Genomic DNA, 19,972 nt, shown 5'->3' with positions numbered 1-19,972 from the left:
GAATCCATCACACAGTTGCCTAAGGTTCTAATGAATGACTTGGATTCCTATGGGTCATCCTAAACTCCAAGTCTTCTCACTCCCAGACCATTCTCCATCCAGCATACTGAGGATTTCCCTTCTAAAGCAGAACTCTGAGTATACCATGCTCTTCCTCATAGATTTCAGTGCCTCCACGAAGTTCTGTAGTAACTTTTTACCCTCCACCATCAACTCTTCATTTTATAGCCACACCAAATTTCTTACAGTTTTTCTAAATATGCTATGCCCTTTTTATCCTCTAGGTTCTAGATACATGGAGTGCTCTTTCCCCTGACTAGGTCCTGTTATTTCTTGTATCTCAGATTCTTCATCACTTTCTTTATAAAACTTTCCAACATAGGGCTGTGTATCCCTCCTCAGGGTTCCTACAGACTCCTGAAATTCCCTTATAATAGCAATTATAACACTGTACTATTAGTGCCTGTTTACTTTTGTTAAATATTTGTTGAGCTAATGAACAAATCAACCACTCACTCCATGGCATAACTGCAGACCTAAGAAAGCAATTATCTTTCACATTTTGGGCTAGAAATATTTACTGGCAAAAAACAACCATTTCCTTGGTTATTGTTGCATACTCTTTTCCTGCCTTTTATTGGATGATCCACTATCAGGGAGCATCAACATGGGGCTCCAGAAGGTCCCATTTTTCTGTCTCAAGCCTCCATCTATTCCAATGATACTCGGGAGTCCCATTCTTTCCTCCCAGCCTATCTCTTCCAGTCATGAAATAGCCACCCCACCTCATACCAATCACTTGCAGGTCAACCAGCTGGTAGGTAGCACCCAACCAGTGGGATGAGGAGTTCAGGGTCCCATCCAAAAAGACTTGTTTCACCAGGCTGGAGTCCAAATTGGAGGAAAACAGTGCATTGATGGTGACCAGCATGGAGTCCACCCTGGGGACAGAAACCAGGGGAACTCAGGGGCACCCAACAGCAGCAGTGTTTCCTGACTTCTAGCCATAAAGAGTCAAAGACCTTGGAGGCAAGCAGTGGAATATTACCTAACTTCCTCCTCCCCAAGTCTAAGGAAAATATTCTTCCCTAGAAGGGGAGAATTCTAGGATGTGGGATGGAAGGAATAACAATGATGAACATTTATTGAGCACTTGTGTATCTCAGACCCCATGATATACATTTACCCTCATGCTTGGTGGAAGTCATTATTATAATTTTCCTCGTGTAGCAATGCAACAGACAATGGAACTACAGTTTGGAAATATTCAAGATCAGCACTGTGCTCATTAATCCTCCCCTTCTCAGTGCCTTAGTTTCTTCACCTAGCCCTGTGAGATGTGGGTTCAAATCCCTGCTTTGATAGTTCCTGGGAAATCCACTGCATTTCTTTGAAAACTAAATGAGATGATAATGCATGAAAGTACTCAGCAGAAAGTCTAGGCTATGATAAATATTATTATTCAGTTTGTATTTTGAGTTCTATATCAAAAATTGGCTTACCCTAAGTTCATGTTGTATATATGTTTCCACAATTTAAAAGAGTGAGAAAAAGACTAAAGGGACAAGGCAAATAATTATAATACATGATCTTGGACTGGATAAAATAATGGAGAAAAAATTCCCAAAGGAATATTATTGGGGCAAATGAAGAAAAAAAGGAATATAGAGCAGAAGCTTTCTATCAATGTTAAATTTCTTGAACCAGCTAACTGGACATAAGTGGTTACATAAGTGATTATCCTTGTTCTTAGGTAAATTACAGGGAAGTAGTATGTGTTCAAGCAGGATGATATAGATACTGACTCTCAAATGTGAAAGAAAGAGAGAGAGAGAGAGAGAGAGAGAGAGAGAGAGAGAGAGAGAGAGAGAGAGAGAGAGAGAGAGAGAGAGAGGGAGGGAGGGAGGGAGGGAGAGAGAGAGAGAGAGAAAGAGAGAGAGAGAAAAAGAAAGAAGAAAAGGAGAAATCAAATGTGGCAAAATGGTGGATCTGGGTATTTGGGTGGGCAATTATGTTGGAGTTCTCTGAAAGGGCTTTGTATTATTTTTGCAACTTTCCTATACATTTGAAATTACTTCAAAAGAAAATGTTTACTAAAACAAAGAGTTGGCTCTCTCAAGTGTCCAGAAGAGGAGGTAATTTGGGTTTGGTAGCCACATGAGGTTAATACCCACCTACCAACCCACCCACCCCCACCCCCAAAATACTATGGGAGAAGACCATATGATTAGCTGTTAGGAATGTGAGGGAGAAGGGAGAATGGGCACCATGTCAGTGACTTCCAGCTCTAGTATATACTGGAGCTCAAACTTACAAGCTACCAGCACAGCCAGTGTTTCCAATCTCCCCAACTTACCTCAAGTCAGTGACCATGCACGAGTGAAACTTGTCTTTTAGCTGGCTGCCTTTGTAGAGTCTGGTGACCTAGAATGAGGGGTAGGGGAGATGACATAAGATAGAGGTCGCTTAGGGGGTACCAAGGGGCAGCTGAAGCCAGTAGAAAGAACATAGGCCTTAGAGGAAAGAAGACCTGAGTTTAAATCCTGTTTCTGAGCCCTAATTCATTATGTGACCTTAGGCATGCCACACCTTTCTGAGCCTCAGTTTGCCCATCTGGGAAATAGAGGAGGCAACCTTTGAAAATTGAGAGGATTTATAACACATAGGTAAAGTGAAGAGTTGAAATAATAACTTAATAGATGTAAGTCAAATGGAGGAGCGAGAGGGGCACCCAGGCAACTAGAGACAGGAGGGGCAAGGGAAGCCCTCACCTTGTCTTGGATGTCCCTCAGCAGGGCAATGTACTCTGAGGATGTGGGGTCAGCGTTGCTGAGGTTCCAGTTGATGATGCGGAAATGCAGCTGGTACTTGCTCTGAATGGATAAACTCTGGGGTCTATAGCCTGGGGTCAGGGAACGAGAAGATAGGTAGGGACCTTGAGCTCCTTACATGAAACCAGAGTGGTTCAGTGGCTTGCTGTCAGTGTCTGCCAAAATTAGGCCTGCATGCTGAAACAAATAGAAAGTTTCCCCCAAGAGGGGAAAGGCTGGGATATTGAAGAAATTCTCCTGACTTGAGCATTCTTTATTCAGTTCCCTTCTCCTGGAACACTCTTGCACCCTCTTCTTTTCCTGAACATTCCTATTCATGCTTCAAGAGCCCGAGGAGATATAGCTCCAGGGGAGCAGAGAGCCTTCTCTTTCTTGTTGACTGTGGTTGCCAGTGACTAATACAGTGTCAAATGCATAATATCCTCTTCTAGGAAATCCTCTTTAACTCACCACTGCTCTGATCTCCCACAGTTCCCTGCTAACAACAGTTTTGCTGTCTTTATTGTGGCCCATAGTGTATCACCCATATAAGTGTGTTGAATGCACAAATGTGAAATACAGCAGATCCCCAAACACGGGGGACTGAGATACTCATTTTCTATTGTTTATTCATGCATTCACTCATTCATTAAGAAATATGATGTACCAACATATTGAGAATCAAGAATTCAATAACTTACCAGGTAGACCTTAATTTTGTAGAGCTGGCAATGTAAGGCAGGGACAGAAAATTAAATAAATGATTAGTTAAGTGTGATAAATGTTGGGATGGTCCCCATCTAGGAACTGTGAGAAGCAATACAACAAGGTTTCTCACTCTCATCTCTATAGGCATTCTGAGCCAGATAATTCTTAGCAGGGGGTGGGCCAGCAATTCTTGCCTCTACCCACCTAATGTAACAAGCATCTTCACTGCCAAGTTATGAAAATCAAGAATGTTTCCAGACATTACAAAATGTCCACTTGGATATAGAATCACCTCTAAGCAGGAATAACTGACTTAGAGGTTCTTCATATAGAACCTGTAACCATATCCCTGGAGGTTCCATGGGTCTGACATTTTAGTTTTCTAGTTAAGAGACAGTGAATTAATTTTATCAGAGAATTTCATGCTATTTATCTGAAATAATGAGAGATGCAACTCATCCACCAGGTTGTTTGCGGAAGGGTGTCTGCCAACCAGACCTGGGACTGACTTCTTGGAAAGGGAAGAAAACAGAATACAGAAAAGTAAGGGTCACTATAAATACAAATTCAGCATGGGTGCTCACCGCCGATGGAGAGGCTTCCCCTTTCTAGGGTATAGGGTCCCAGCTGGGTGACACCATTGGTCAACTGGTTCAGTTCCCAGTATAGCTGTTCTCTGTCCAATCCAGGGCCCACAGGATCAGAACGGTAGGTACAGATGGTGTCCACTGCAGTGGCTGCCCTGTCTTTCTTAGGCCTAATAAAGGAAGGCTATGGAGATTTTAGGGAGAGGTCTTGAGACCTCTGGGAAGTGGGCCAGCAGGAGAATAGAGCAAGCAAAAGATGAATGGGAAGGCTGTGAAAGGTGTGGTCACAAAGCAGTGTGGTCATTGCTGGCAAATGCCTGGAAAGAAGGGTCTCACCTGAGGGAGATCAGTTTGCAACCCAAGAAGAAGGAACCCAGGCTGCTCTTCTGGAACAAAGGTTCAAGCTGGGGAGGAAAGAGGAGAAGGGCGGTCATGAAGAACCATGGTTGGAGGAGGGTTTATACCACTAGGAGCTGCTGGGACCAGGGTCTCACCAGGTTCTGCAGGGCACTCTCAGTGGTATTAAATGGGATAGAGCCAGGGTTGCCCATGTCTGATGAATACTGGAAGTTGGAAATGGTGAAGTTGAGTGTGAAGGTCTTCAGGGTGTGTCCCACAGCTGCAGGAAGAAAAGTGGAAAGACTCTCATTGCTAAGAGTTGGCCTGAGACCATATCAGAGCCCTGAACTCATTTTAATTGTTGTCTTCTATTCCATTGGTACCATCACTCATGTACATGGTCATCCAAGTCTGAATGTGCATAATTTCTCAGGTCCTCCCTTGTGCCTACCACCAAGTAACACCAGTTCCACTTGCTGAATGTTTCTCACTTTTATAGCCTCTCTTCATCCCTGTCCCAACTTAGGGTTTTCTTACAGCAACCCATCAGACTCACTGAGTTGCCTATCTATTATCATATGTTCTGTACACTGAACACCAGAAGTCTTTCTGAATGGAAACTCTCACTGGGGCAGCCCCTGCTCTAGTATGTCCCATAGATCCCTAAGGTCTTTAGTGTTAATTTAAAGCTTCTTGACTTGACATTCAAGACTCTGACCAACATGGGCCCTGGTAACTGAGGCTTGTGTTTCTATCCAACCTGGTTAAGCTTTATGTGCCATAAAAAAACAAATTCTTCTCAATTCTCCTATGTATATTTTGTGGGTTCTGGCCACTGAGCCTGTGCTCATGCAATCCCCTCTTCTATGAACAACCTTAATGCCCTGTTGCCTTGATTATTTCTACTTATAAAGATTCAGTTCAGATAAAACTTTCTTCAGAAAGCCTCAGCCAACCAAAGCCAGGTGCCTCTCCCCAAACCTCCCTCATTGTGTTACAATAGTCTATTTCTTTCATAAGACCAGACAGAGCTCCTTGAGGGCAAGGGTTTGTTTGAATTGCTGGTCTATTCTTTGTGAGCAGAACAACTGTCTTGACATAAGAATATTCACACCCAAGTTTCTCAGTCCCCATGGGACAGATATCTAGTGGAGGTGTGGAACTAGATCAGGGAATAAGAGGAGTTTCTTGGTACCTGTGGTGGCTTCTGGTGGCACAGGTACTGATGAAGGAGGCAGGGATGTCTTCACTGGCTCAGGAGCTGTGGAAACGGTGGACATCATGGAGAGACAGAGACCCCAAGAAATAGTGGGAGAAGCCTCCCAGGCTCACCTGGACTCCAGCAGTTGTCCAACCCAGAACAAGTATACCATAAATAAGACTGAGGGAAGGAGCAGCAGTGTGAGTAGAGACCTAAGCAAAATGTGAATGAATTAACCCAAGAGAGTGAGGAAGAGTCTTACAAAGAGGATAGATGGATGGGCAGAAACATGGATAGACAGATGGGATAAATGGATGGACAAAGGGAGGAATGGACAGAGGGAAGGTCAAAGAGAAGGAAAAGAAGAATAAAAACCAGGAAGAAAAGTTAGAGAGGTAGAAGAAAAAAAGATGGAAAGACAGAAGGAAAGAAATACAAACAAGTAAATGGGTAGAAGGATGGGTGAACAGATGGGTAGATGGAAGATGACTGCTGAGAGGAGGATGGAAGAACAGATGGGTGGAAAAATAGATGAGTGGACCATGGGGTAAGTGAATTGGTAAATTTGGCCAAAGCCACTTGAGCAGCCACCAGTGTTTTTAGCTTGATAGGAAAGCCCCTGCTTGGGCCACTGTAGGAAATTTTTTCAACTGAAAGCATAGCTTAAAAGTCACCATCTGGCTTCAACATGTATCCTTGGAGGGAATGCTTGTCCAAGTCAGAAGGGCATGAAAAATACTGAAAGCTAATAACATGACTTCAGTCCAGAAGAGGCCAAAGACCCACCCTTCTCCCCACTGAGGCTTTGGTCCCATCAGGAGACATGGCTGAGTTTGGGTCTTTGGAATCGAGAAGAGCTTGGTCCAGAACACACAAAGGCTGAAATGAGTGCTTAGGTGTAAGGATACATACTTGTAGGAGGCTCAGCTGGACCACGTTCATTGTAACCTGGAAACAAAAAGTAACACTTGAGAGGCATCGGAATAGTTCTAGATGTAGTCCCCTACTGGAATGCCTTTCCCTCTATGCATCTGATGAGCACCATGCACCTTCTAAGATCTGGCTTACATGACCACCTCCTTTTCTGATCCCCAAATAAGAACTGACCCTTCCCTCTCCCCCACCCCAGCATGACCCCAACAAAGAAGTATTATTACGTTTGTGTCACATATCTATCCCCCTCCCTATACATTCATCCATTCACCATCCACCCTTTCCTTTCCATCTTCCCATCATTGTGTCCCTCCATCCAATGAATATTTATTGAGGACTTACAAAGTTTCAGCCTCCATTTTACATTTGAGGAACATAACCCTGAATAAAATTATTAATAGTCTCTGTTTAATTGGCATTTACATTAAGACAGGATATGTTTGACTTATCTCTGTCCAAGGTGCCAGGTAGAGGGTCTAGTTTATAGTAATGCTTGGTAATTAATGAATGAATAAAATGAAAAATATGTGCCATTCATAAAGTGGCAAATCCTAAGCTGGCTCCTGCAATGGCCAAAACAAAGCGTACAGATGTGGATTTAACACCAAGACTTAAACTGAACACAAACTTACTGTGGTGATGGACAGGTCCCTTCACCTCTCTGTGCCTCAGTTTTCCTCTTTATAAACTAATAAAGGCCATATCCTCCTTGCCTGTCTCATGGAGCAATGGTGAGAAGAATAGGAAGTAAAAGAATGTGACTTTCCAAGCACCATTCCCCGGTTAAGGATGAAGGGAAAGGAGAGGGAGTTATTTCCATCATCCTCACTGCAGCCATGCTTTGCTTCACAGAACCTCAGGCAGGACACCTTCTTGTTAAACATAGTCCTTTCCTGGGTTCTAGGCTGATGCTGATATCCAGTGTCTGACACTTAGACCTCCTAGATGTTCAAAATGTCTACCTTCCTACCTGGCATAGGGCCCTACCCAGGAAAGAATCCCATCCCTGGTCAAGGGTGAGAGGAAAGCCTTGAGGGGAGACAGATGTGGGGTTTTCTTTCTCCAGCACTCCCCCAAGGAGACTTTTCTATGAGTTAAATGCAAAGAATGGAACCAGTGGATTCTGACAAGTGGGATTCAGGACCTGGTTCCACCACTCTAATGCTACACATACTTGGGAAAATTACTTAACCTTTCCAAACTTTGGTTTCTTCATCTGTAACGTGATTAATCAAGGGTTAGTCTTATGGGAGGCTATCGGAGGTCAATGGTGGAGTCAGGACTCACACTGGAGTCTATTTAAGTCTTTGCCCAGTGAACTGGTAAGCAGAATCCTCCTAGGATGAAGAGGTAGACCCAGTGAAGATGGGCTGAGGGCTGCTCACCATTGAGGTAGAGGCTGTCCTTGTCAAGAGAGTAGGGGCCCAGCCGGGTGATGCCACGGGTCTGCCGGCTCAGCTCATGGAACACTTGCTTGGCAGACAGGCTTGGGCCCCTAAGGTGCTGTCGGTAGATACAGATGATGTCCACTGCTGTCTGGGCCCCATTCTTCACAGACCTGGTAGGGGAGATAACTCTTAGGACCCAAGGGAAAGGCTGAACTTTGGAGGAGTTTGGTCACCTGGTATGTCTCCATCTGTGGCTACTGCATACCGTACACCTGTGTTCTATGCTGAACCATTTGCCACCTCTCTCACCTCAGGGTTACTTCCTTTTGCAATATTATCCCCTCCCCTCCTTACCTGAGTAACTTTCAGATCTCTGCTTAGATGCATCCTTCTCCAAGAACCCTTCCAGACCAGGTGAGGTCCTCCTCTGGGCTCTCCACATCATAGGTTTGGTTGGCATACTATGTAATCATATACTATTTGTTCCCGTTCCCTCATTATTTCCATGAGGACAGGGAATGGGCCAGTCTAGTACAGTGTTGTCATGTTAAACCTCCAGCACCTAGTACAATAGGTGCTGGAGATTCCATATAAAAATCAAAGTCCTCCAAGACCTTTATGATGTCTTGAATCTCATCTCCTTCCCCCTTCTCTGTCTGCTCCAGCCCCAGCAGCATCCTTGCTATTCATTGAACATGACAAGTTCATCCCCACCTCAAGATCTTTGCCCATGATGTTCCCTCTTCCTGGAACAGTTTTCATGGCTGTAAACTTCTTGTCTCAGGACATAGCTCAGAATTCACCTCCACGGAGAGACGGTCCCTGCTCCCCGGGTATAGTTACCCTTCCCATCCTCTTTATTTATTTATGCTCCACATCACCTCACCTTGTCTGAAATCACCTTACTTAGATATGTGTTTTCCTGTATAATGTCTGTTACTCTCTACTAGGTGAGGGCAGGAGAAGAGCCTATTTTGTCACTGTGGCATCCAACATCTGCCCCAGAGGCTTTGTGCATTAGGTGTCAGTTGATTAAAAATATGAATGGAAACATGCTTATTAAATACCAACAGAATGCCAACTGAGTGAAATGAGGGTAAAAGTGAATGCAAAAGAGGATCCTCTGAAGATACCCCATCACCAGCCTGGAGCAACCCCATCATTAGAATCAAATCTCTTAAGTGGTGGTGGTAGTGGGTTTCTCACCTCAGCGCAGTCACCCTGCACCCTCCATATCGAGCACCCAGGCTGCTCCGCTGGAACAAGGGACTGAGCTGGAGAGAAGGAAGAGAGCCACTGTTGGTCAGAGTGGGCAACAACCCCTGGGATGGGCACAGAGAATGGGAAATAGAGGAAGGTGTCTTACCAGGTGCTGCATGAGAGAATCTGTGATGTTGAACTTGAGGGAGCTGGGGCGGCCCATATCCGCTGAGTAGCGCAGGTTGTCGATGGTGAAATTTAGTGTGAATGGCTTCTCACTAACCTCCCCAGCTGTGGCAAAGCAGAGACAAAGGACAAATGAAAAAGTCAAGGACCCAGTGTCCTCCCCAATGTGCTGCTTCCAAGGAGTCTTTTTTCTTTCTGTCAGCCTGAGGGCTACTTGTTAATGGAGACAATTCCACCAGCAAAGGGGCTTAATGATTTAGGGTATTGAGATGGTCCATTTTCACCCACATGTAGGAAGAGAAGGCCCTTAAAAGACTGAAGGTCTTGCTTTTTCCAGGTTCAACCCTGCCATGCTGATGTGGAAGTGAGGACCCTAGATTTCATATTCTTTGTGCTTCCCATATCTCTCTGTCTCTGTTTCTTTCTCTGCCTGTCTGTGTCTGCCTGTCTCTGTCTTTCTATTTCTTTTTTGCTCTCCCTTCTCCAGACATACACTTATAACCAGATATGCACTGATTAATCATATGATATTTATAACAAAAATCAATCCTAATAGCCACATCAAGCTCTCTGAACTTTGATTTACTCATCTTACAGTGGGTTAATAATGATTTCTACTTCAAAGGTTATAATGAGGCTTAAGCAAGTTAATTATTGTAATGTGCTTAGCACAATGCCAGGTACAGACTGGGCACTATCTTAGAGTTTATTATGATAAATAAGTGCTTTCTGATCACTTTGTATTTGCTAGGCACTGCATGGAGCATTTTGCATGGATATATATGAAATGAGTACTAGAATTATCCTTTTTCACAAAGAAGGAAACCAAAGCACAGAAATAGTTGTACACGAAGGGTCACATGGCTGGAAGGAGAGTCTGGGTTTGAATCCAGTGTTCTTTAACCCCAGATTCCATGCTCTTAACCTCCTTTCTCTGTTCTTTCTCAGGCTCATGGAGCTGGTGTGGTACCCAATAGTTGGGGAGACCTGTATAGAATCTTATGGAAGGTCCTATCATATTACAGTAGAATAAGTGAACATAGGAAGCAAGTGAACAGGAGACCTCATGACTTGGACTCTAGAACAGTTAAGTTGATGCAGTGGCTAAACCTGTGGAAGAAAAGTTGACCACCTCTTTTCCCTTCATCCTTTCCTTCCTTCTGTTCATCACTCCTTTGGAGCATCCTTTGGTTCACCCTTCTTTCTCTCCTTCCATCCTTCCTTTCATCTATCCTTCCATCTTTCTTTCCATCCATCTATTCATCAATCCTTTTTCCTCCCTCACTCCTTTCTTCCCTTCCATCTATCTGTCCATCTATCTATCCTTCTTTCTTCCCTTCCTCCTTTCATGCCTTCCCCTTTTATTTCCTTCTGTCCATTTATCTTTCCTTCCTTCCATCCATCCAATTTTAATTCTTTTCATCTATCCATCCTTTTCCATTCCCTTCCTCCCTCCCTTCCCTCTACCTTCTTTCTATCCTTCCATCTATATTTCCTTCCATCCTATGTTTTTCCTTCTACCCATCCATCTATCCAACTGCCCATCCTTCCATCCTCCATCCATCATTTTTCCCTACCTGCCTCCTCTTCTATTGACCATCATTCCTTCCATCCATCATTTCTTCCCTACATCCATTCATCCATCTTGCCTTATATGTATGTGTATGTATGTGTGTGTATATATATACATTTACATATACATTTATATATATACACACACATATATATAATTTGTTCTATCATGCTCCAGGAACTATTCTAAGGGCCAGAGAAACAATAATTAACAAAACACAGATGCTGATGTTAACTTAGTTTTTCTCCTAACGCTTGGAAAATAAGACTGTTATTGGACCTCAGTGTCCCAGACAATTTCTGTGGTTGGAGAGAATAATGGAGGATGCTGTGGTGTAAGACACCAGTAATGAACCCAAGGAGAATATGGAAGGTTTGAGAAAACACAACCTAATGAAAAGGAAATTATTGAAAACCAACAATGGGCCCATCACTGGGTTTGCTGGAGATGCAGAGGGAGTTTGGTCCATGAACTCAAATGTAATAGTTTTACACTAAAAATCAGCATGTTTTTGCAATGAATAAGCCAATAGACAAATAATTTGGAAAGTTAGACAATGAATTATAGTTACATGAAGTCCTTGCTTTATCATTTTTTCTTAATGTGAACTTGGCAGGAGACTCAGCCCCTCATCTGTAAAATAGAACTAAGCTACATGGTGTGGTGAGGATTGAAGGAGACCATGTATATATCTATCAGTTTACTGCTTGGAAGGCAATCAGTTTTAATAAATGTTAGCTGAAAACCCAGCAACAACAAGTGTAATACTGATGTTGAGAAACTCAGAACAACAAATAGAGAAATGAATAAAAGGACAGGAAGAGAACAGAAAGGACAAGTTTTTTTAAGGAGAATTTGAATGAAAACACTGTGAGGGTCAGAATGCAGTGGGAGATCATATTTGAGGCTAAGTCCTCCTTCACCCTGGACTGGGATTCTCCATCAAGATCCAGAGGAGAGTGAAGCAATGAGTTAAGGGCCCTTCCAGATATTTTCTTTGCTGAGGGCATGAGGTGAATGAGAATCAGCTGCAGTACCCTCAAACACCAACGTAAGATTGAACCCAGGAAATCAGGGTCAGAAATACTCACTGGTGTTGGTCGGAGTCAAGGTTTTATAGGTGTAACCTGCAGAGAGAAGGGGAGAGAAGATGAGTGAGAGCTGGGATGAACATAAAGGTTAAGGGAAAGGAGTGATTTAGACACCTCTCCTGGAAAAGTAGAGGGAAAGAGGCAGCGGATGCAGGTTCAGGTAGAAGACAAACTATCATACTGAATGTGGCTGGACAGTCATTATCCCCATAACAGCTGTGATTTTTCACAATGAAAACTGAACCCCACCAGGAGTCTAGAAAAGGATGGATCAAAGTTCACTCTGGAAAGATTGAAGCCCTCACTTAGAACTTTGGGAAAACACAAGACTCTAACTGAAAAGAGATTTGGCTGCAGTATGATCCCTCACCATTAACATAAAGGCTCTCTGGGTGCAGGATGTAATGACCCAGATGGGTGATGCCATGCGTCTCATAACTCATCTCCCAGTACAGCCGCTCTCTATCCAACCGGTGGCCTTCAGGGTCAGCACGATAGGTGCAAACAACATCCACTTTGGTGGCAGCTTCACCATTTGCAGGCCTGGAGAAAGATAGATATGGGGATGGAGTCACAGAACACCAAGGAGAGGCTTGAGTGCTCTGGGTATGGAAAGGAAGAGAGTGGGAGGGAGACAACTGAGAGAAATGCTGAAGCAGCTAATCCTGAGGTGGAGAAGGGTTCTCGTGTTTCTTCTCTGAGAAAACACCTTCACAACTGGTGACAGAAAAAAATTCCCTTAGAATTTGCAGACAGGATGCAACAGCTGACAAACCTTTTCAAAGAGGAGAAGCCTTATTCAAAATAAAACATTAACTGGATTCTATAAACTATAAAAACAGTTTCTCATCTCTAAGCCTTGAGCTTTTTCATCATCTCAGCCAAGGAATGGCTGGAGAAGAACAGTGCCAGGGACATGCCCAGGCACTCAGCCCCATTGGTCTGCAGTAGGGTCCACCCACCCTGCTGAACTGTTCCATAAGGGAGTCTCACCTGAGAGAGGCCAGTCTGCAGCCAGAATAGAAGGGGCCCATACTGGTCTTATTGAGCAAGAGTTCAAGCTGTGAGAAAACAGAGGGAGGTGAGCGGGAGGTCTCAAGGGACTGAGGCGCCGTATGACCAAGGCAGGGATGATGGCAATCATCAGGGAGCTCTCACCAGGCCCTGTAGGACCTTCTCAGTGAAGCGGAACTTCACAGAGCCTGGATGCATGTCCTGTGTGTAACGCATGTTGGTGACGGTGAAGTTGAGGGTGAAGAGCACCAGGGCATGGCCAGAGGCTACAGTGGTGGAAAGAGAGAAAGATTGGCAGTTAGCAATGACCAACATGGCCTGGCTCCCTAGCTGAAGCACCAGCAGTGGAGCATAGGCTGTAGGAGCTGAAAGAGGAACACTCTGGAATTGTCAAGGCATTAGGCACTTTTAATCATTCATCCAGTGAGAATGCATCGAGCATCTAATGTGTATGAGGTTCTGTAGTGGCCTTTGCAGGTTCAAGGATTAATAAGACATAGACTTGCAGTGTTGTGGTCAAGGGTGTGACCAGATCAAGGGTATGACCAGGGTGCCATTCAAGTCTAGGAGGAGCATTCAAAACCAAACAACTGAGGAAAACTTCATAGAGATAATATTTCAGGTAAGCCAAAAAGAAAAATTAGGTGAATGTAGCTGAGAAAGTGAAAAGAGTGCTCCAGGCAGAAGGAACTGTCTGGGTAAAGGCCTGGCAATAGGACAGGGTAGTTACACCCAAGAAACCTAAAGTTTTTCCTTTGTAGCCACAGAAAGTGTAGACATGAGATTGGAGGGGCCTTCTGAGCCAAGAAAGTGAGAGATTGAACCTATCTAGCACAAGGGTTTGGACATGACTTGTAGACAGATGGAGTCACTCAAATACTGTCAACAAGAGTGGGTTGTACGGACATATTTATATGAGGAATGATGCTACATCTGCTGTGTGTATGGGGTACTTAGGAGGCCAGAGTGGAGGCTATTGTCATGGTTGTATCAAAAGATGCTCTTGGCCTGAATAAAGGTTGAGGCAATGTAGATACAGAGAAATGAAGGATTTGAAAGATATTTGGAAGGGAGAAGAGATGAGAGTTGGTGACAGATGGATGCGGGAGAGTGAGAGGGAGGGAGGGCCAAGGTTGGCACTTGTGCCCCTGCTTTTGGTAATATGAGAAGGAGCATAATTGAAGTATTCTAACAAACTCATCGAGTCAGAATCTAGAATATAGGTTACTAGGGAACAGGGTGAGGATAGGGAATTGGCAATTAAGGCTTACTATGAACAGAATTTCTTTTTTAAAAAAAATTGTACACAAATGTTAATAATGACCCCATTTGTAATAGCCAAATATTGGAAACCACTCAGATGTTCCTCAACAGGCTACTAGTCAAACCAACTATGGTACAACCATACCATATGTAATGGATCAATTTGTGTCCCCAAAGAAGATATGTTCAAGTCCTAACTCCCAGTACCTGTGAATATAATCTTTTTTTTTTTTTTTGGTTCATACATAGATTTCCCACCCCATCAACAACCCCCCCAGGTAATTTTTTTTAAAATTCTGTACTGTTTTATTTTGAAGATATATATATCACAAAAAATGTTACATTAAAAAATAGAAGAGGTTCCCATATACCCCACACCCCCACTCCTCCCACATAACAACTTCTTTCATCATTGTGGCACGTTCACTGCATTTGGTGAATACATTTTGGAGCACTGCTGCACTGCATGGATTACAGCTTACATTGTAGTTTACACTCTGCCCCAGGACTTTCAGTGGGTTATGGCAGGATATATAAGTGGCCTGCATCTGTCCCTGCAATATCATTTAGGACAACTCCAAGTCCCAAAAATACCCCCACATCACATCTCTTCTTCCCTCTCCCTGCCCTCAGCAACTACTGTGGCCACTTTCTCCTAATCAATGCTACAGTTTCTTCCATTACTAGTCACGATAGTTCTATAGTAGAATACCAATAAGTCCACTCTAATCCATATTTTATTCCTCCATCCTGTGGACCCTGGGATGGTGATGTCCATTCCACCTCTATATCGAGAGGGGGTTTAGATCCCACATGGTTGATGGATGCAATTCTCCTGCTTGGAGTTGTAGGCACTCTTGGTTCCCTTCTTTTTGGGATGATGGAAAAGATTTGTCTCTCTCCTTGGGAATTAGTCTTAGATTTGCCCTTCACTATTTTCTATCCCTTCAAATAGATAGTAAAGCTTCAGACATTGTAATAGAATGAACTGCTGGTTCTGTTTTCACTAATTGACCCCTTGAGCCCCCAAAAGAACATGGTCACAAATTGGTCCATGGCAGGTTGCTTAGGGTAGATTGTAAAAATGGCCACGAATCCTTCCCTTACTTTCAACTACACTCTTGCAATGTGATGCTGTGGTCCCTCCCATCACAAGATGGAAGTGTATTTCTCTACCTCTTGAATATGGCTTGGCTGTGTGACTTTCTTTGGAAAAATGGAAAAGAGAAATGTGACAAAAGCAGAGTCCTTGAAAGTGCTTGTGCACTGGGGCTTATCCTCTCTTGCTGCTAGGAGCTCTATGGCCACCACATGAACAAGCCTGAGCTAACCTGTTGGATAAAAGGAAGAGGTGACATGAAGGAGAACTGAAGCACTCTAACCAATAATGAAACATCTTCCAGAGGCAGAGGCATCTAGCTGACCTGCAAGTGACTGCAAATAATTTACCATACCAATGCAAGGTTTTAATAATAAGTGTTATATGGGAACCCTGTATTTTATGAGTGATTTTTCTGTAAACCCCTAACTTCTCTAATAAAAATTTTTTTTAATTTTAAAAAGAAAAAGCAAAGAGTGATTAAAAGGAGTCACTCTTTCGATCTGGGCTTGAAAACCTGGAGTTACAGAGCTCTCCAAACCAAGAAGTTTCTGCCAAGGGCATGGCCTGAAAGATTTATCTTGCCTACCCTCTTCTCTTACCTTGTCTGTGCAACACCCCATTTGCCCATCTTATTGCCAACCACGAAGACATGAGGGTAAGAAGAATGGAGACATAAAGAGCAAGCTCCTACCTGTAGAGCTGTAGGACATTGGTGCAGCAGAAGTTCCTGAGGAGAGTATAGAAGTCATAGCAACTGAAGAGAAAGCATCAAAAATGAGAAAGATGCAATCTCATCACCTTGGAGATGCCAGAGACAGGAGACCCAGATGCCTAGCCTGAGTTGCAGAAGATAGAGGTAGGGGAGGTTGACCAGCGTCCTCCAGCTTCCTTCATTCCTGAGGCCCTGGACTTGGAGGGGACTGACCAGCTGCCCCCATAGGGTCAGTGGAACATGGAGCCACCCAGGGTTTGAATACTTACCAGTGGGGCCAGATATCAAGACTGGACTGGTGTAACCTGCAGAGAGTAGATAAGAATAGGTGGGATGTTTGAAAGTTAAAGAGAGAATGAAGGGGTGGACTATTGCAGGAGGAACAAAACCCATCAGGACACCTCTGAATGTGCATCCCTTAATCAGGAGGCTGTTTCATTTCCAGGTAGTGTGTTGTGCTTCCTTCAACCTTTGTCTGATCATCTGACTCTCTCCATATGATTTAGTCCTTAGAAGGGAAGGAGAAGCTTACAAGGAAGGAAGAATGAAGAGGAAAAATCTAGAAACAGCCAGGGATTTATTCTCTGGCCAAAACTTGACAGCAACAGAAAGACCCACTTGAGGGGAGGGGTAGAAGGAGACCCCTGTCACCACCAGTCACTCACCGTTGACATAGAGACTGCCTCTCTCCAGTGTATAGGGGCCCAGTTGAGTGACGCCATAGGTCTGGTTGCTCAGTTCCCAGTACAGTAGCTCCCTGTTCAGCTTGAAGCCTGCAGGGTCAGGGTGGTAGATGCAGATGGTGTCCACTCCAATGGTGGTTCCATCCTTCTCAGGCCTGTGGAGAGAAGGACATGGGGATGGAAATAGGACAGAGGGGCACCTTTGGCAGGCCATCCTTCTCTGAGCCCCTTTGCTTGTGGATGTCTGCTCCTCTGCCATTCTTACACAGGGAGGAGCTGCTCAGAGAAGAAGCAACATCACCAGACTACAAAGAACAAAAGTGAACCCTTCAGAGTCAAATGACTATCACTGCAAACCTTAGCTCAGCCACGTGCTGAACAACCTGTGCAAACTTACTTACTTGATAGAAAATACTCAGTCCCTGTGACAGGTCCATTTTAGGTGCTCATTAATTAATTAATTGGTTAATTAATGAAACATTTTTAGAACACCCATAGTTTCTGGTGAGACTGAATGGTAGCTCTGAATAGAGACTCATCAGATCTCAGAAAGCTGATCCCAATTCAATTTCTCAATCTGAGCACCTCATCACGAGATGCTGCACAGAAATGACTCCTCATCTGTTGCCCAACAGCCTCCTGCATTAATGTCTCCCTAGGGCAACAAAAAAGTAGGAGGGGACATGGGACTTCAAAGCCCCTCATTCCTGTCCATTAAAGTCTCATTTTCTTGTACATTAGATGTCATCTGGGGTGCAAAAGAGAATATCCCCTGGACTTCTGAGAGCCCCTGAAGAGAAATGCCCACACTTCCGTACAGGAGTGCTGTTTGCTGTCCATACCCTTCTACATGAAACGGAAGCCACATGTGGCCTATTCAGGTCTATCAAGTCTATTTAATTGGATTTAGGATTACCTAAAGAGGGCATAAACAGGGCAAACCATGGGGTCAGAAATAGGGTGAAACAAGTAAGGCATCTAAGACACAACATTTAAGGAAGAACTCACTCTCAGGATCATGAAAGTGCAGCACAGGCACCTGAGGATGAATGTTCCTTTAAATAGTGTGCCTACATGCTTCATTTGCCTCACTCTAGATCAGGCCCTGGACAACCAACCGTCCCATACCTAGGGCAGGTCAGAGAGCAGGTCTCACCTCAGGGCAGTCAGTCTGCAACCAGTGTAGAGTGAACCGATGCTGCTGTTGGTAAATAAGACCTTCAGCTGAGGACGAACAATAGGAGAATGATAGCAAATGTAAAATAATCATAATTAAAAAAATTTTAAGACACTGACTCCCAAATTCACTCCACACTGCATTTAATTCTCACCAAAACTCTTTGGGACAAGAGCTTTTATTATATCTGTCTTACAGATAATGAAACAGGTAACAAAATTCAAGGTCAGTGGTCCAAGACCACAACACTGGTCTATGGCAGTCCCAGGTTTTAAACTTGGAACTCTCTGCGTGCTGAGCCCACAACTTTATAAACACTCTGCTTAAACCCATAAGGGAGATGACACAACAGAGGGTAAGTTGGGATTTGGAAAAGAAAGACAGGTAGCAGGGGCTCTCACCAGGCCTTGTAGAAATGACTCCGTGGAGTTGAATATGGTGGAGCCTGGTCGCATATCCTCTGTGTAGCGAAAGTTGGTGATGGTGAAGTTGAGTGTGAAGGGCACAGGTGTAGGGCCAGCAGCTGCAGGAGGGAAGGGTAAGGAGAGGCCACACCCAGGTCAGGCTTAGGCAAAATGCAGTTGAAGGACCAGTGGGGCGCAATGCCCGCCAGCTCAGCCTTTCTGTTGGAGCCCATGGAATGTTCTACTTTACATGGTGCCAGGCTTTGGCCATACACTGAAACCAAAGATGGTATTGTCCAGGTCAGGTAAGCATGAGCAAATTTCCTCCTCCTATCAGGCACCTTTGAAGACCCTCCCAGACCTATTTACTCTCAGGGGTCTTTAGGGAAATTTGACTGAGGAGCAATATGCCATTTTCCCGAAATTCCCCAAATTGACTGACTTAACCAGAATTATTTTATGAATAATTTCTCTCGAGTATATTCTTATTCAAGAATATAGGTAAAGTAATCAAACAAAGCCTGGGACCAGTTTTGCCTGCTGTCTTTAGTAGTCAATTTTGTGAGAATAAAAAGGAAGGCAATAAATAGGACTGTTCTAGATCAAAAGACATGAAAAAAGACAATGACCTAATCAGTATGGTAAGCTTGATTAGATTCTGGTTTGAAAAAAGCCACCTACAGAAGGGAGACATATGGGGAAATTTGAATATGGACTGTATATTAGATGATACTAATGTATTATTGCTATTGTGTGGGCATGATGGTGGTATTATGGTTACATAGGAAAGTATCCTGAATTTTTTGCTGATTCTTGCTGAAATATATAGTGTGAAGCACAACTTTTGCAACTTTTAAATAGTTCTGAAAAAAATTTATATCTACAACTATATTTAAATCAGCTCTACAATTTTTTAAAGATTTATTTTTTATTTATTTCTCTCCCGTTCCCCGCACCCCCCCCCCCCATTGTCTGCTCTCTGTGTCCATTCGCTATGTGTTCTTCAGCATCCGCTTGCATTATCTGGTGGCACTAGAAACTGTGTCTCTTTTTTGTTGCATCATCTTGCTGCATCATCTCTCCCTGCATGCCACACCATTCCTGGGTGGGCTATGCTTTTTTTTTTTTCACACAGGGCGGCTCTCCTTGCAGAGCACACTCCTTGTGTGGGGGGCTCTCCTACACAGGGATGCCCCCGCAGGCACAGCACTCCTTGCATGCCACAGCACTGCACATAGGCCAGCTTACAACACAGTTCAGGAATCCCTGGGGATCGATCCCTGGACCCTCCATATGGTAGATGGATGCTTTATCAGTTAAGCCACATCCCCTTCCCTATAATGTTTTCTTAAACATGATTGTTTCCACACTGTTGATACTCTGAGAACAATTTGACATATTTATAATAGTAATGTATTTCTTAAACATTTAACATGTAAAACTGTGCTACTGTTTTTTATTAGATTTTTAAAAAATGTATCATTGAGAATATTTTAAAGTGATATGCAACTAATCCTATTTGTCCTGTAAACTCTGTGTTTTCATTGCACATTTTACAAAGCATGGAGAGTTTTAGGAACAAAATGTCACTTTCTAGCAGA

The 19,972-nt window shown here is 43.7% G+C and overlaps 1 protein-coding gene across 1 annotated transcript in view; it reads right to left on the bottom strand.

The window, feature by feature from the left end:
- Positions 1-19,972, bottom strand: part of MUC16 (mucin 16, cell surface associated) — a 102,587-nt gene that overhangs the window by 9,439 nt on the left and 73,176 nt on the right. Inside the window, exons 22-40 of the mRNA XM_012519078.3 lie at positions 18,369-18,490; positions 17,947-18,014; positions 16,773-16,945; positions 16,377-16,412; positions 13,175-13,296; positions 13,010-13,077; positions 12,387-12,559; positions 12,017-12,052; positions 9,333-9,457; positions 9,173-9,240; positions 7,964-8,136; positions 6,558-6,593; positions 5,640-5,705; positions 4,600-4,724; positions 4,442-4,509; positions 4,103-4,275; positions 2,772-2,902; positions 2,357-2,424; positions 793-941 (exon numbers count right to left, since the gene is read on the bottom strand). Coding sequence (XP_012374532.3) covers positions 793-941; positions 2,357-2,424; positions 2,772-2,902; positions 4,103-4,275; positions 4,442-4,509; positions 4,600-4,724; positions 5,640-5,705; positions 6,558-6,593; positions 7,964-8,136; positions 9,173-9,240; positions 9,333-9,457; positions 12,017-12,052; positions 12,387-12,559; positions 13,010-13,077; positions 13,175-13,296; positions 16,377-16,412; positions 16,773-16,945; positions 17,947-18,014; positions 18,369-18,490 — 1,980 coding nt within the window. The remainder of the gene's footprint in view (positions 1-792; positions 942-2,356; positions 2,425-2,771; positions 2,903-4,102; positions 4,276-4,441; positions 4,510-4,599; positions 4,725-5,639; positions 5,706-6,557; positions 6,594-7,963; positions 8,137-9,172; positions 9,241-9,332; positions 9,458-12,016; positions 12,053-12,386; positions 12,560-13,009; positions 13,078-13,174; positions 13,297-16,376; positions 16,413-16,772; positions 16,946-17,946; positions 18,015-18,368; positions 18,491-19,972) is intronic.

The sequence above is a fragment of the Dasypus novemcinctus genome, chromosome 19 (genome assembly GCF_030445035.2).
Source record: "Dasypus novemcinctus isolate mDasNov1 chromosome 19, mDasNov1.1.hap2, whole genome shotgun sequence".
In the NCBI taxonomy this organism is placed as follows: Eukaryota; Metazoa; Chordata; class Mammalia; order Cingulata; family Dasypodidae; genus Dasypus; species Dasypus novemcinctus.
The sequence above is the reverse complement of the archived record's forward strand: the minus strand, read 5'-3'. Positions and strand labels throughout refer to the sequence as shown.